General features: G+C 42.5%; 2 protein-coding genes across 4 annotated transcripts in view; one reads left to right on the forward strand and one right to left on the reverse strand.

The window, feature by feature from the left end:
- The window catches only part of LOC123491251 (liprin-alpha-2-like), a 212,060-nt gene extending 209,984 nt beyond the window's left edge, over window positions 1–2,076 (forward strand). For all 3 annotated transcript variants that reach the window (XM_045221493.1, XM_045221494.1, XM_045221495.1), the window contains one exon: window positions 691–2,076. The gene's annotated coding sequence lies outside the window, so the exon portion shown is untranslated. The remainder of the gene's footprint in view (window positions 1–690) is intronic.
- Window positions 2,077–9,052: 6,976 nt separating this feature from the next.
- LOC121579062 (acyl-CoA synthetase short-chain family member 3, mitochondrial) overlaps window positions 9,053–14,987 on the reverse strand; it is a 37,954-nt gene continuing 32,019 nt past the window's right edge. The window contains exons 12-16 of the mRNA XM_045221496.1: window positions 13,595–13,676; window positions 12,727–12,849; window positions 10,122–10,221; window positions 9,817–9,992; window positions 9,053–9,453 (exon numbers count right to left, since the gene is read on the reverse strand). Coding sequence (XP_045077431.1) covers window positions 9,370–9,453; window positions 9,817–9,992; window positions 10,122–10,221; window positions 12,727–12,849; window positions 13,595–13,676 — 565 coding nt within the window. The 3' untranslated portion in view covers window positions 9,053–9,369. The remainder of the gene's footprint in view (window positions 9,454–9,816; window positions 9,993–10,121; window positions 10,222–12,726; window positions 12,850–13,594; window positions 13,677–14,987) is intronic.

Below are 14,987 nucleotides of genomic sequence, written 5' to 3' on the forward strand. Positions count from 1 at the left end.
AACCATGTTTGCTTGGAGAGGAGAGTCCCCCCTCTAGTGCAGGCATCTATGATTAGATGATAGGAGTCAAAGCCAGCAGCATGAGGCGGCCTCCCTCTGTTGTCCCTCCTTTAATCTCTGTCCAGCACAGACAACTACAGCCACAGTACACATGGAACAATTCCACATCAGGGAACTGATGCAAGTAGTAGAATCAGATAAAAAAGATAAAAATACATGGAACAGCGGGGACTGTGAAGAGACACACACACAGGTACAGACACACGCCTACGCACACACACACACACACACACTCTACACACACCTACATTGTAATATTGTTGTAAGGTGGTATTATACATTTGGATTGTAGATATGTAGTGGTGTAATAATGTTATATGATGTACTGTTTTATATTTTGTTTTATGTGTAATGCAAGTGCCTTAATGTGTTTGGACCCCAGGAAGAGTAGCTGCTGCCTTGGCAGAAACTAATGGGGATCCCTAATAAATACATAAATATCCCTGAATGCCAAGGTAGAGAGATATGGCAGCAACATTAATCTGTCTCAAATGAGATAATGTTACACAGTTAGTAATGTCAACAATAATTCCCATATGATCAAATCCATGTTTATGACAACTGCACTGTGACTGTGGATAAAGCTTCACAGTGGCACAGTGTAATTAAATCGTACCCCCTCTCTTTCAGGTCCAGATACTGTATGTATAGAAGGTCTTACTGTACCTTGGAGCTGCTGGACGGGTCAACCTGCCTGGAACAAACATTCTGACGAGACGCACTGCCAAGAAGCGCCCCCCTACCCCCCAAAAAGAGAGAGAGGGGGGCCAGCGAGGGGTGCCTCCTGCCAAACCACCCCCCTCTGCACTTACAAGCCAAGGCCCCCTGAAACCTGGGCAGCAGCTGCTGGTGCTACTTTCCTTCAGTTTGTCCTGTTGTCACCGTTTCTACCTTTTACATGTACAATAACTTATTGAAGCATAATGTACTGTGTATTTCTTCTACCAGGAGATGTGTAGGTTATCTGTAAATTAATATAAATATGAGCGTTTTTTAATATATATATAAATATATACACATCTATATTACAAAAAAGAAAAGATATTCAGAGTTTGTGCAAATAAACCCCCCCTTCCCATTTAAAGTCCATTAACTTGGTTAAAATATGCTGCTCTTTGAACATTTCTCCATCATTCCCTGAGACCATTTTGTACACAGTTATTTTCCATTGTGCCGATGAATGTGTGTTGCACCTTGGACAGACTGTCCATCTGGTCGCCACGTGACCCCTCCCCCCGAGCTGGTAAAGCCTGCCCTCTAGTGGCATGTACAGCCCCATGTATCTGAGTGACCATCCACCATTCACAGCCCATCACCTCACAATCATGATGGAGCCCATCTCATAGCAAAGCATTCTGGGAGGAGGACACAGAAACGCACTGTGACGTTTACTGATGATGTGACAAGCACTTTGATACAACCACAGAAACTCTGGACCACAGCCACAGACTAAAGGACAGACTCCACTCTGAAGCTACTCAGCTCAGAGATCAACTAACACCAGGAACACTCTTCATCAGATGCTATCACTCACCTATAGTACCTTGACAATAAGTCAGGCCATACATGAAGAAACGCTTGACAATTTACACCCTCATCCAAGCTGGCCTTTTTTTTTTTTTTTGCCGTGGTGTCCGTCTCAGCATTGCTGAGAAATAACTGAAAGACAGACTGCTTAACTCAGTGTGCGTAGAGTGTATATGGATATATGGTCGAAGTGAGGTGAATTTTAATGACAAACCTGTTGCTTGCTGTGACATTGGTGTAACTGTTTGTTTTTGTCTGAGTTGCCAGGGAAACCTATTGTACAGCCCTCCTACCTGTCTTTGAGTTATTTCTGCTGGCGTACTCAATCAAGTTTGACTTTTTTGTTGACTTTTTACATCCTCGATTTGCACAAACAAAGAATCATTTTATTTTGTGTCCATTTTTTATTTATTACTAATTGTATTTTGGTCAAAACTAAGTGGTGATCAAACAAATTTTCATTGCCAATAAAAAAATACTGTCAGTGAAGTAGCTGTTGAAATGACTATTTTTTCACTCATTGCTTCACTTCAGCGCTCTAGTATGAAGAGTTCATCCATTATATTAAACTATAAGCTATAAAATAAACATGACAATTAATAATTAACATATCAATGTATCAATAAGGTAAATTGGATGATAGATGCAAGATGTGGAACACCCGAATATCCACTCCAGAGCTCAGTTCTGGCATCATTAGTGCTTTCAGCTATATTCCGTTGACTGCTAAATGGTTATGTTATCGTAGTAATATGAAGGGATTTTGATTTGTACGGTTGTGGTTTGTTGAAGTCTGTAATTAGGCATAAAGTAAGCTTCATTAATAGTGTTAAAATGTTGGCAGCATGAGGATTGAACCCAAACTGAAGCTAAGTTGTGAGGTGGGAGACCCTTCCAGCGATTACAGGGGCCTGTTCAGGAGGACATAACGTAACAGAATGTTCAGATAGAAATGTATTGTGTAGAACAAAAAAGATTGTCTATCAGATGGATCGTGTCAGCTCTAGTCAGTCTATTTCTAATTGCAATGTTCAGTGTTTAATGTTCCTGAATACACCCAGGGCTCAGACGTTTTCCTGGACCCAAATTACTCACAGGTCAAATGCAGCCGTTTTTATCTCAATATCAAACAATTTCTGGTTAACAATTAATTACCTTACTGTGATTGCTTTCAATCAAAAATAAACAAAAATACCTTAGTAAAAATCAATTTATCAAGCAAGAATTTTGCTAAGACTGTCTGGGAGTGGTCTGAGTGGGAATGGGGGAAAAACTCAAATTAGTTGTTATTGGCAGAGGATTGGAACCCTCTTATTGGTCTATTAACTAATTTATCACCAGGCAGGCCAAAACTCCATCCCACCAAAACAGGATGACATTTCAGGCTGTCTTTTCAAACAGCTATTACACAATTTCACAGTATTATTCCAAACCCATAGTGTGTAAATATATATAAAACACAGGAAAAGTACGTTTTTGACTGTGTGACAAAGTGAAAATGTAGAGTTTCAATCAACCTTCTTCTTCTTCTTCTTCAATGAGGTTTAACGGCGGTTGGCATCCAATTTGTTGCATTACCGCCACCTACTAGACTGGAGTTCAACTCCCTTACCTTTCCTTGAAAAATAAAATAAACCAAAGCAAAGAAATATCCTACCATCTAACACTACACTCACACCTTCAACACTACTACTAATAATTAACCCCACCCTTCTCTACTGTTTAAATACACTCACTCCTACCTCATGCCCTCAACCTGAATTGATGGGACATCACCACTTAACACTCCCTGTAACTCTTCTGCTGTCAAGTCTCGCACACCCAAATATCTCTCTGCAGCTGCCACCACCACCTCAATTTTCTTCGATTTGCGTTCCATCCCTGCAGTACAATTAATAACCATTGCTATAAATGCTAAAAATCCAATCTTGCTGAACCATATATCACTTTTTGGTTTATCCCTCTGTACTGGTACAGATCTACTACTCACACCATTTCTCTCAGGATCCCTCCCCCTTGACCCATCTTCCTGTACTTTCTTCACTGCCTCCGCATATGACAACTTCTTCTCTACTCTTACCCTGGATACCTCAACCTGCTTCTCTCGCACTGGACATGTCTGATCCCCAGCCCCATGGCCACCCCTACAATTAGCACATACCACCACTTTCCCCACTGCTTCACACTCCTTTGTCTCATGCCCTTCTGCACACCTCTCACACCTTGGAATCTCCCTCCTACACACTGCTGCCACATGCCCATAAATTTGACACCTGTAACATCTTAAGGTATTCGGCACATAAGCTCGCACTGGATAACTTATATATCCTAACCTCACTTTCTCAGGCAAAGACTCAACTTCAAAACTCAACAGACAATGACTCTTCTGTTTACCCACTCTCGCCACCCTGTTTACGTCGCACCAAACGACGAGCATCACACACACCGGGAATCATCTCCTTCAGTTGGTCAACTTCTACATTCACTGCTACTCCAGTAATCACTCCTCTCAATGGCGCCCTTTTCTTAAGAGCAAAACAATTCACAATTCTTTCCCCCATTTGTTTAACTCTGAGCGCCTTCTCCCTCTGCCCAACAGAAACACAAACAATTATCACTAGACCACTTCTGGTTACCCTCACCGATTCCACCTAACCCAACGCTCTCTTCACCCATCTTGAAACCACAATTGGATCAGCCAAAAGGCAAGGATCAATTTTTTTCCACAAACTTCACTCCTACTGTCACACTCATCTTTATCCTGACCCACTGTGCAATCCTCGGGCTCCGAGTACTTCACCACACCTTCCACCTCCGACACATCACCCTCATTCACTTCCATTTCTACTCCTGTCTTCAGCTCACTTTGCTTACATTTCCTACCACTCTTATTTAACAAACGTTCTCCCTTTTTCACGCCATTTTTAACTGACTCAAACTCACAATCTACCTCCATCTCTCTCTTAGACCTCCTCTGCCTCTCTTTTTCCCTCCATTCCTCCTCATTCATCCAAGTATACGTCTCCTTATGATAATACTGCATTTCTCCAAACCTATATCTGTTTATTGCCTTCTCTAAGGACTCCATTTTCCCCCTCCTTTCCCTTCCGGCGTCTATTCTATCCTCGGCCTTGACCTCTTCATTGCTCTCCTCTTCTGATCCGCTGTCCTCCTCTCCTGAATCACCATCATCTTCCGATCCCTCATCTGAGCTGTTATCCTCACTATCATCGGGACTTACTCCCTTTCCAACTGCTCGTCTTTTCGCTGAAGACGCCATGCTCCCAAAAAATCCTCAATTTCCAACTCCGTGCACCTTTCAATCAACCTCGCTCACGCTGCGCGCAATGTAGATATCGAAGAACACCGCTGTTCTCCGGCTGAGTAGTGGGTGAAACCATTCACTTCAGAAAAAGGTGTGATACTAATAAAGTTTCCTTTCATTATGTGTTGTCGAATGTATAAAAATATTTGCTGTCATTGTAGTAAGGTTGGCAATACGAGAGGTCTTCAGACTTACCATTTTTGTATTATTTTCCTTGAAATGACAACTAGTGGGTTTTGAGTGCTTCTCCCCTATTTGGAAAGTTGGTCTGCCTGCTCTGCTCTTCAGTCAGATATATTCTGAGAGCAGGTTCGTGTCTCCTTCTGTACATAAAAACTGTATAACACAATAGTGTCTTTGGAAAACTGGTTCATATATCTCAAAGTCAGTAGCGAATGTAACTATTTATATATTTATGTTGCCGTGAATGTATTTAAAGCCTATTTCGGCAAGTTAATCAAGTGTTTGCTAGCTAGCCATGTTAATAACGAACTAACTAGCACCATCAGTCAGTGCACTGTAATTTATTGTTTTTATTTATTTAACCTTTATTTAACTAGGCAAGTCACGCAAGCTATTGCTAGCAGGTGATTTATTGGTAATTCAAGATTTCTTTATTGAAATATTAAGTGAATGTTTATTTTCTTACTACCTTAAACGGTTTATATAAAAAGGGTTGTACTTGTGCTCTGTATTTATGGATTGATGTCACTTCACATTGAGGGCATGTATCATTACTGTTGCTCCTATCTAAAATGTATATTGTGTCCTACCTAACCAGTGAACGTGTGGCTGTGACCATCCTGTCAATGACTGTCATCACTGTTTGATATATTTTACTGCAGGTATACATTTCTGTATTTTTGTTATTTTCTGAACACAACACATTTATGTTATACGGTCACATTGTGCATTGAGTCAGATATATTCTGAGAGCCGTGAACGTGTGGCTGTGACCGCCCTGTCAATGCCTGTCATCACTGTTTGATATCTTTTACTGCAGATAAAAACCAAGTCAACCTGAAGTGTGGGTGTCTTGTGTGCCTTTCTTCTGGGTGGCTATATGAAGTTGGTTACAACTACACTGGGCCTTCAATAGACCAATAACAAGGAGGGTTTCAAACCTCTCTGCCAATAACAGCTAGTTTTCAGGTTACATAAACATATCCCTCCTATTAGGCTCGTCCAGTTAGGCCCCTCACTCAGACCACTCCCAGACAGTCACTTTGCTAAGAAGCTATTTTGTTTATTTTTGATTAATTTAATTGAGAAGCATCACAGTAAGGAAGTTAATTTGTACCCAGAAATGTTTTGATACTGATATAAAACAGGCTGCATTGGACCTTTAAAATCACTTTAAACTGAGATTCTGTGAGACCCACCCTTAAACTTTTTTGCCAATGGGGATGTCGCTTCTATAAATAATTAACACAATGGATGATGGCTATTTGAACAATATTGGCACAGAGTTTCTAAACCCAGTGGCGCAACATCGCGAGTCTTCTGGGAACGCTTACGAAGCAAACTAGGCAGACCATACCAGGGTTTGGGGTTTGAGAAGTCAATGGGAGAAGTGAAAAATGCATCCTTAGTTTTTAACTTTCTCAAAATCTAAAGGGAAAACCTAGATTCGAGACAATGTCTTAAGTAGCTGAAACTGTCATTACTCCAACCTCATGAAAGTGACAAACTGACACGTTTTCATTTTCGTCAAAATCAACTTTATATCGAAGGACTGCCTTTTAGAGGTCTTCACGGATCCACCTGTACCCGAATCACAGTACCCGAGATCCGATCCGGGACCTGAGAGGAATTCTAAATAATGTCACGGGTCTGGGTCGGATCTGATATGATTGTCATGGGACTCGGGTATATGTAATTTGAACTGACTTGTCCGGAAGGGCCCGTACAGATCCGAACACGACTGCTGCAGTAGGGAGAGAAAGAAATTGTATAGTTTCTGCTGCTGCTCTTGCTTTTCACGAGTGGAGCATGGCGCGTGTAGCTTGTTGGCCAATCATAAGTCATATAAGCGGCAATAGGCTACAGTCATAGAGCCTCATTCCGTGTGTGGTAAAAGTTAGGAGATATGTAAATCAATGGAAGATGGAATTAAAATGATGGAATTAAAAGTTAAAGGAGAAGGATAGGCTACAACAACCAAGAGCCAACAGGTAGGGAGGCTGCTACTTATTAATATTCTGAATGGAGTTGTTGTTATTTGTAACTGTAGGATGAGAAAGCACATGCACTGCAGCCTCAGTTAGCCTAGCTTGCTAACATTTGCTAGCTTAACTATCTTCTCCCGGTTTGATGCAGTCCAAGACAGGTAGCTACTACATAATCATATTTGATGATAAATAACCTAGCTATGGTAGCTATTAGTCTACTATAGCGCAAGTCGGCTTGGTTGGTTGGTTGCTGTCTCTAGGCTCTCCCTTCCTCCTCCCCGTGTCACTTGCTCACAGTATGGCCCCTCCCTCGCATGCTAGAGCAGCACCTCTCTCTCCCTCCTCTCGCACTTTATCAGCTCTGGTTAATAAAGTAGCTTAAAAAAAATGACTTCTGCCGCTTCCCTCACTCGGATCGGACCGGGTCTGGATCCGACCAGGTCTATACGGAACGGGTCTAGTTGTCCTTGGGTCTATTTGGAACGGGTCTCTATATTTAAAATAAATATTTATGCATATCAGGTCCAGGTGGGAAAGCCCCAGGTTCATTTCGTGAAGATCTCTAATGCCTGTGATTTGATGGCCTGCACATGCGCAGTTCGGCGTGACACGACCATTAGACCCGATGACATCGCCTACAAAGTATGATCTGGGATTTCTATTGGAGATGCAGTTTCTGCCTATCTTTGATATTGGTACCCATGACTGGTAACACCATGAGGATATGACAAACTTAGGCTTCAAACCGCATAGCAGTTGTTTTGGTGGAGTCTGAGGTGAAACTGAGTTAGAGCTGTCAAATGCACAAGCGGCTCCTGGCATTATACCTAAAGCGGACATTGCCATTGGCTGCACAAAGTCTCATTAAGAGAAATACCATGCATCCCTGTTTACAAGTTTGAACACTGGAATGTGAGTTGTAATCTACACCTTGATTAGGCAGATAGACTTCCTCATTATTTAGTTGAATGATTTTACATTTGAGCGTCATTATTTCTATATAGCCTACACTTTCTCCTTCTGAACTTCTAACACGAGTGGGATGGGTGTGGCTTTGTGACAATGATCAGGAGCAGCTTCTCACCAATTTGACAGCTCCAACGCAGTTACACCTCCGACACCGCCAAAACAGTTATGTGGGTGTCAGCTATCGCCGGTTAACGCTTGATCTGATTGACTCTAGGCCTTACTCAGAGAATTGACAGTATAGCTATACCAAGTTTTTTCACATTTTATTTCACAGTGTTAAATATACTACACATTTTCACAAAATTGTTAACCAACCACAGTACATACTATCAAGTTATTTCATGTCATTTCTTGTCCTGGCTATTCAATGTCACCCCCACACAGAGGTAGTGACACCCATCTCTCAGAATGACTGTTCCCTTTGGGTAATGTTAGACGGCGGAACTGTTAAATCTACAATTGGGAGTGTCTACAGTGGAATGCATCACTGGGGCCAAGCTTCCTGCCATCCAGGACCTCTATACCAGGCGGTGTCAGAGGAAGGCCCTCAAAATTGTCAGACTCCAGCCACCCTAGTCATAGACTGTTCTCTCTGCTACCGCACGGCAAGCGGTACCGGAGTGCCAAGTCTAGGTCCAAAAGACTTCTCAACAGCTTCTACCCCCAAGCCATAAGACTCCTGAACAGCTAATCATGGCTACCCGGACAATTTGCACTGCCCCACCACCCCATCCTGTTTACGCTGCTGCTACTCTGTTAATTATTTTAACTCTACCCACGTATAGTCACTTTAACTCTACCCACATGTACATATTACCTCAACTACCTCAACTAGCCGGTGCCCCCGCACATTGACTCTGCAACGGTACCCCCCTGTATATATAGCCTCCCTACTGTTACTTTATTTTACTTCTGCTCTTTTTTTTCTCAACACTTTTTTTGTTGTTGTTTTATTTTTTGTTAAAAATAAATCCACTGTTGGTTAAGGGCTGTAAGTAAGCATTTCACTGTAATGTCTGCACCTGTTGTATTCGGCGCATGTGACCAATACAATTTGATTTGATTTGATTTGAATAGTGAAGATATACTGTAACCTGTTTGCAGATCTGCTTGTGCTATAGTCAACTCCTTCTATTGTGCCATGTTCGTTGTCACACCAATGAAAGTCAGAGGAGTTGGCTAAAGTACATACAGCTCTAGCGACCAGCGATCTGACTGTTTTCTGTCCAGTCAGAAGTACAGTTCTAGTCCACCCTTCATGGTAGACTCTGCACTGTCTGCAGCCCAGGTGGAGGGTTAGAGCAGGAGGTTAGAGAGTTACTGTCCAGCGGGTCTCAGCTCCTGTTTCACCATCTTCTCAATGTCCTTATACACATCTGGGTCCTCAATGGTAGGAGATATCTGTGGAGACAGACACAGCCTTCCATACTACTAGTAGTAGCCATTTTTTTCCATTTCTATTTTTGATCTGTTTAAATCTTATTACATCATGAGTGAATTTCATCTTTGATATAATCCTCAAACTTTTATTCAAATTGTCGGTATGAATTAAATTGATCCAACATCGGCTCGCCAGATAATTGGCAGCTGTACAGGAATAATAATCCAGTGCTATTCTTGGTGAATAATTGCGCCTTTGTCTTCCAGTACCAACCAACTTCTTTATTCATTCATATGCAGCCATTTCTCAAAGTGTGCCTTGGCTTCAATCCAAGTACAGTATTGACAAGCATTGACATGGTGGGTGAATGTGTGGTGAGTTACCGTGTATGACTTCCCGTTGACCAGGTTAGCCAGGGAGGAGCGGGGGATCTTCCCAGAGCGGGTCTTGGGGAGACCTCTGACAATCAGCACCTTCCTGAAAGCAGCCACTGGTCCAATGGTCTCTCTGACCAGGCTCACCATCTCCTTCACCACGTCTTCCTGGCTCTTCTGTAGGTCTGAGACAGACCCACATTCACAGATGTTTGACTTTTTATAACCCCACAGTCACAGGAATGTTGGATCCCCAAACTGCTCAATTAAATTGACCTTTATCCTGTATCTCTCTGGGTCACTGTGTCTCTTACCGTTTCTGAGGACACACAGAGCCAGAGGGACGTGACCCTTCAGGGAGTCCTCCAGACCCACCACAGCACAGTCCACCACCCCAGGGTGCAGCAGGACAGACTGGAACACACATAGCCTCTTTTAGAATCCGAGAGTGAAATACTTACACACCCGTCTCTAACATGTAGGCTCAGCATTCCCGAGCAGTCCCATTACAAGTCAGAATGTTGAACAAACTTCATTTCAACTTATTTTACCTGTTGTGGAGGCTGCTGAGGGGAAGACGGCTCACAATAATGGCTGGAACGGAGCGAATGGAATGGCATCAAACACATGCAAACCATGTTTGTTGTATTTGATACCATTCCACGAATTCCTCTCCAGCCATTACCACAAGCCCATCCTTCCCAATTAAGGTGCCACCAACCTCCTGTGACAGGGAAGTGTTATCAACCCAACCTTCAGTACACTGGTCTGTGTATCGGTTTGTACTTCCGGTTTGTATTATTCAATACTGGTGCAATTCGCACATGACAAACACTTGCACAATATGGCAGAGCTTAACCGAACCACAGACCAAACGGCAAACACTTTCAGCTGATTGTGAGGAAATGTGCTTCGGTCCACTACTTTCGGTTACATTTGGCTATTGTTTACATATTGTGCATCATATGCAATGCGTTAAGAGATTGAAAATACAAGCGACAGACCCTACCGGTGCTGCAAAAAGTCGGGAAAACAACACTTTCCTGTGGATCAGTGGCGGTCAGTGCTGTTTCAGATGAGGGAGGACGATTTCTTTTTCATGAGCATGGCCTTATTTCTATTACAGCATATTGCATGACTGTCATTCATATTCCATTCACCCAGTTAAATGTAACAGCAATAGGTTTAGGCTACTATATGATACTCAAATTTTCCCTATTCCCATCATTAGGTTGCTACAACCTAGCCTATGAATGAAAGTTTACAACGTAAGTGCACACAGGTCAAGAGACAAATTTAATGTGACAGACACTGACATGGACAGACAGTGACATTCAATACCACCTTGCACACTCTTGCCTGCATCCAGCTGATATTGAAATCATTAGTCCAACAGTTGCAAACGAGAGTTTCTATTGGACAAATTCAGGTATGTTTATCCCCGTTTTGTTCCGTTTTTCAACAGAATCGGCGGAATGAATACACCCCCGATCACGCGTAAACACAGTTCACAGTTTCATATCAGCCACGTTGTATTCCTTCTCGCATCTACGTTATGCGGTCTCCTCCTTTCACCTTTGCTTGTTGACTTCAATGCACAACACATCAGCTGTATGTGACCAGGCAAAAAAAAAAAAAAGAAGACAAACCGCTACACACAGCCTACATCGTTGTCACCATATTAGCTAAAGTAACATCATAGTCAGCATAGCTAATAGAACTAACGCGTTAGTAAACTCGCTACAATCATGCAGTAAAGTTACAGTGTACAGTCAGTAAGCAGTTACACCGGCGGGCCCCGGTGGCAATAAATTAGTAAAACCAAAAGCTTACCTTGACTTGGAAGAGTTCCAGTGTTGTGTTGCATAGTCATAGCCAGCTAGCTAACATAGCATCACTCTGTTTGAGCAGGGTGTTTCAGTAGGCTAAACTAGCTAGCTGCATTTGCTAGCTAATTAAGTGAGAAAAAAAAGACAATCTCTCTCTCTCTCTCTATTTCTCTCTTGATTCTCCTTCATTTAGGAAGAAATTAATTTGTTCAAAACTGTTCAACTATTTTATTTCTCTCTGAGTCAACTACTCACCACATTGTATGCACTGCAGTGCTAGCTAGCTGTAGTTTATGCTTTCAGTACTAGATTAATTCTCTGATCCTTTGATTGGGTGGACAACATGTCAGTTCATGCTGCAAGAGCTCTGATAGGTTGGAGGACGTCCTCCGGAAGTTGTCATAATTACTGTGTAAGTCTATGGAAGGGGGTGAGAACCATGAGCCTCCTAGGTTTTGTATTGAAGTCAATGTACTCAGAGGAGGATGGAAGCTAGCTGTCTTCCGGCTATACCATGTTGCTACCCTACAGAGTGCTGTTGAGGCTACTGTAGACCTTCTTTGCAAAATAGTGTGTTTTAATCAATTATTTGGTGACGTGATTATATTTAGTAAAGTTTTATCTAAAAAGGATAACTTTTTTTATTTTTATGAAATTCACTGAGGAGGATGGTCCTCCCCTTCCTCCTCTGAGGAGCCTCCACTGCTGTGGATACCCTATCTCCACCTCCTACCTCCAAAAGGACCAACAGCATGTACAACCGGTAAAGTAACTGTAAATAACATTTTATTCAACATTCTGGCTTGTAGAGACTATTGAGTATTTTTTAGGGCGACTTCGATCAGACTGAAAATCCATGGCGTAACCATGGCACAGTCTGATGTTTAGGCAAGAACATTCAGAGATGTTACAATACATTTCTGGTCAGGTTACATGAAGAAACCTTTTTCCAAATGACATTTCTACTCCAGTCATTAGCTATGTGTCTACAACGTGTGGCTGACACAGACACCACAACACAAGGGAATAACCTGTTAAGAGGTGGATTCATATCCATGCAATCTGAGTCTATTAGTCTCTCCGCTCATACCTCTTCCAGTGCCCCTGCCGACAGCCTGTGGCCCGCCACATTGATGACATCATCAGAGCGAGACATGATGTACAGGAAACCCTCCTCATCCACGTAGCCTGCGTCCATGGTGTCATAGAAACCCTAAGGTAAAACAGCAGGTAATGACTGACATTCAGATAAAATCACCACTCTAGCGTAGATCACTTTTGAGTGTTTTTGTTCTGTTATCTACACTGAGTGTACAAAACATTAGGAACACCTTCCTAATATTGAGTTGCCCTCAGAACAGCCTACTTTCATCGGGGCATGGACTCTACAAGGTGTCGAAAGCGTTCTAAAGGGATGCTGGCTCATGTTGACTCCAATGCTTCCAACAGTTGTGTCAAGTTGGCTGAATGTCCTTTGGGTGGTGGACCATTCTTGATACACACGGGAAACTGTTGAGTGTGAAAAACCCAGCAGCGTTGCAGTTCATAACACACTCAATCCGGTGTGCCTGGCACCTACTACCATACTCATTCAAAGGCACTTAAATATTTTGTCTTGCCCATTCACCCTCTGAATGGCATTCACAATCCATGTCTCAATTGTCTCAAAGCTTAAAAATCCTTCTTTAACCTGTCTCCTCCCCTTCATCTACATTGATTGAAGTGGATTTTAACAAGTGACATCAATCAGGGATCATAGCTTTCACCTGGATTCACCTGGTCAGTCTATGTCATGGAAAGAGCAGGTGTTCCTAATGTTTTGTGCACTCAGTGTATAATCATTCATTACATTTGAACCACTAGATGGCATCACTGGCCAGCAAAAAATTAATCCACGTACCTGTCCCATGTATTTACATGGTAATAAAATAGTTTAAATCTACAATGAGATCACCTACAGGGAACTTGGTGAAGTAGAGCTCCTTGAAAAGCTCTTGGTTCTGCCACAGAGATACGGCTGCTCCTGGTGGTAGTGGCAGTCTGGAGGAGAGAGAGACAGAGAGGGTGTGTGTGTGAGAGAGAGACTAGTGTCTGACACACAACAGACAGCAGCAGTGAGAGGTGACATTGTGGGACAGCTGGATCTCCAGGCCAATCACGGTGAGGACTATTACAGTGGCACAGAGGGAAGAAAGAGCCATACTCTGTAATGCTACAAATAACATCCAACAACAACTAGAGCTAATAACAAATGCTACAAAACAACAGTTCCTTTATAACCTTAATGTCAGAGGAGGTCTAGGGTTGTCTTCTCTTACCCATGAACCCATTGTCACAATACCCCCCCCCCCCCAGCATCACGATGTCTAAGGCACTGTTTTTTTATGGAGAGATAAGATACTCTAGGATATCTAAACCCTTATAATACTTTGGGTTTAGCAAGTGTCTAAATTGGAAAGATAAGCCTGTCAGTCTATAAGGTTTATAAAAGAGTTGGGGGGCTGTGGTCGTGGATACTATTACACTACACCTTAGTGGGTTCAGACATGTTGCCCAGTGTCTGCTGGGCCTGACCTGACCCTCTGTGTGAACACACACACACACATATAGGGTGACTGAGTATCTGAGCCTTTGTTTACCCAGGGTAACTCTCGATCACCCCAAAATGTTCTTGAGAGGGTCATCCAAGTTCAAGCCCTGTCTGCATCACACCAGTTTACAAAGCAGCATGTTTGTGTACTGTAGTTGCATCAAGAACAAATAACCTTTGAACAAAGTTGGAATAGATAAAAAAAAGTCTGTACCGTTGGTGAGAGTGTACAAACTTTCCCGTCTGTCTTTGACTGCAGCCAGATCTAGGGCACCTCTGATATTGTTCTAGCCCAGAGAGGAAATTAATAAACCAAGACCTAATCATGTTCCATGGTTCAACCGCCTGCATTTATATCCTAATGAGGCTGTCACCCTTTTTTGAATGCACTTCCACACACACACACACACACACACACACACACAAAACAGCCTTTGAAGCAACAAAACTAACCAAATTCAATTAGGGCACTAATGCTTTTTCTTAGCAAATGAGATCCTCGCCACCCAAAGGCAATAACAATGCCTAAGGTTCATTTACACAATGCACTATAAGAAAATAAAAGTCTGGGGTGGAGGACTTCTGATGCCTCCCACCATCTTGACTCTCGAAGAGAGATTCTCCATTATTAATTCACCTCAGAGCTAAAGGTGTTAGTTCTTAAACAGAGAAAAGGGTTGGTTTTAAGAGTTGCGGCTATTTGTTCTCTGATGAAAAGCTCCATAGCAGCTTGGGCTGAATCCATTGTAATCCACCTTGTT

Source organism: Coregonus clupeaformis, chromosome 7, assembly GCF_020615455.1.
Source record: "Coregonus clupeaformis isolate EN_2021a chromosome 7, ASM2061545v1, whole genome shotgun sequence".
In the NCBI taxonomy this organism is placed as follows: Eukaryota; Metazoa; Chordata; class Actinopteri; order Salmoniformes; family Salmonidae; genus Coregonus; species Coregonus clupeaformis.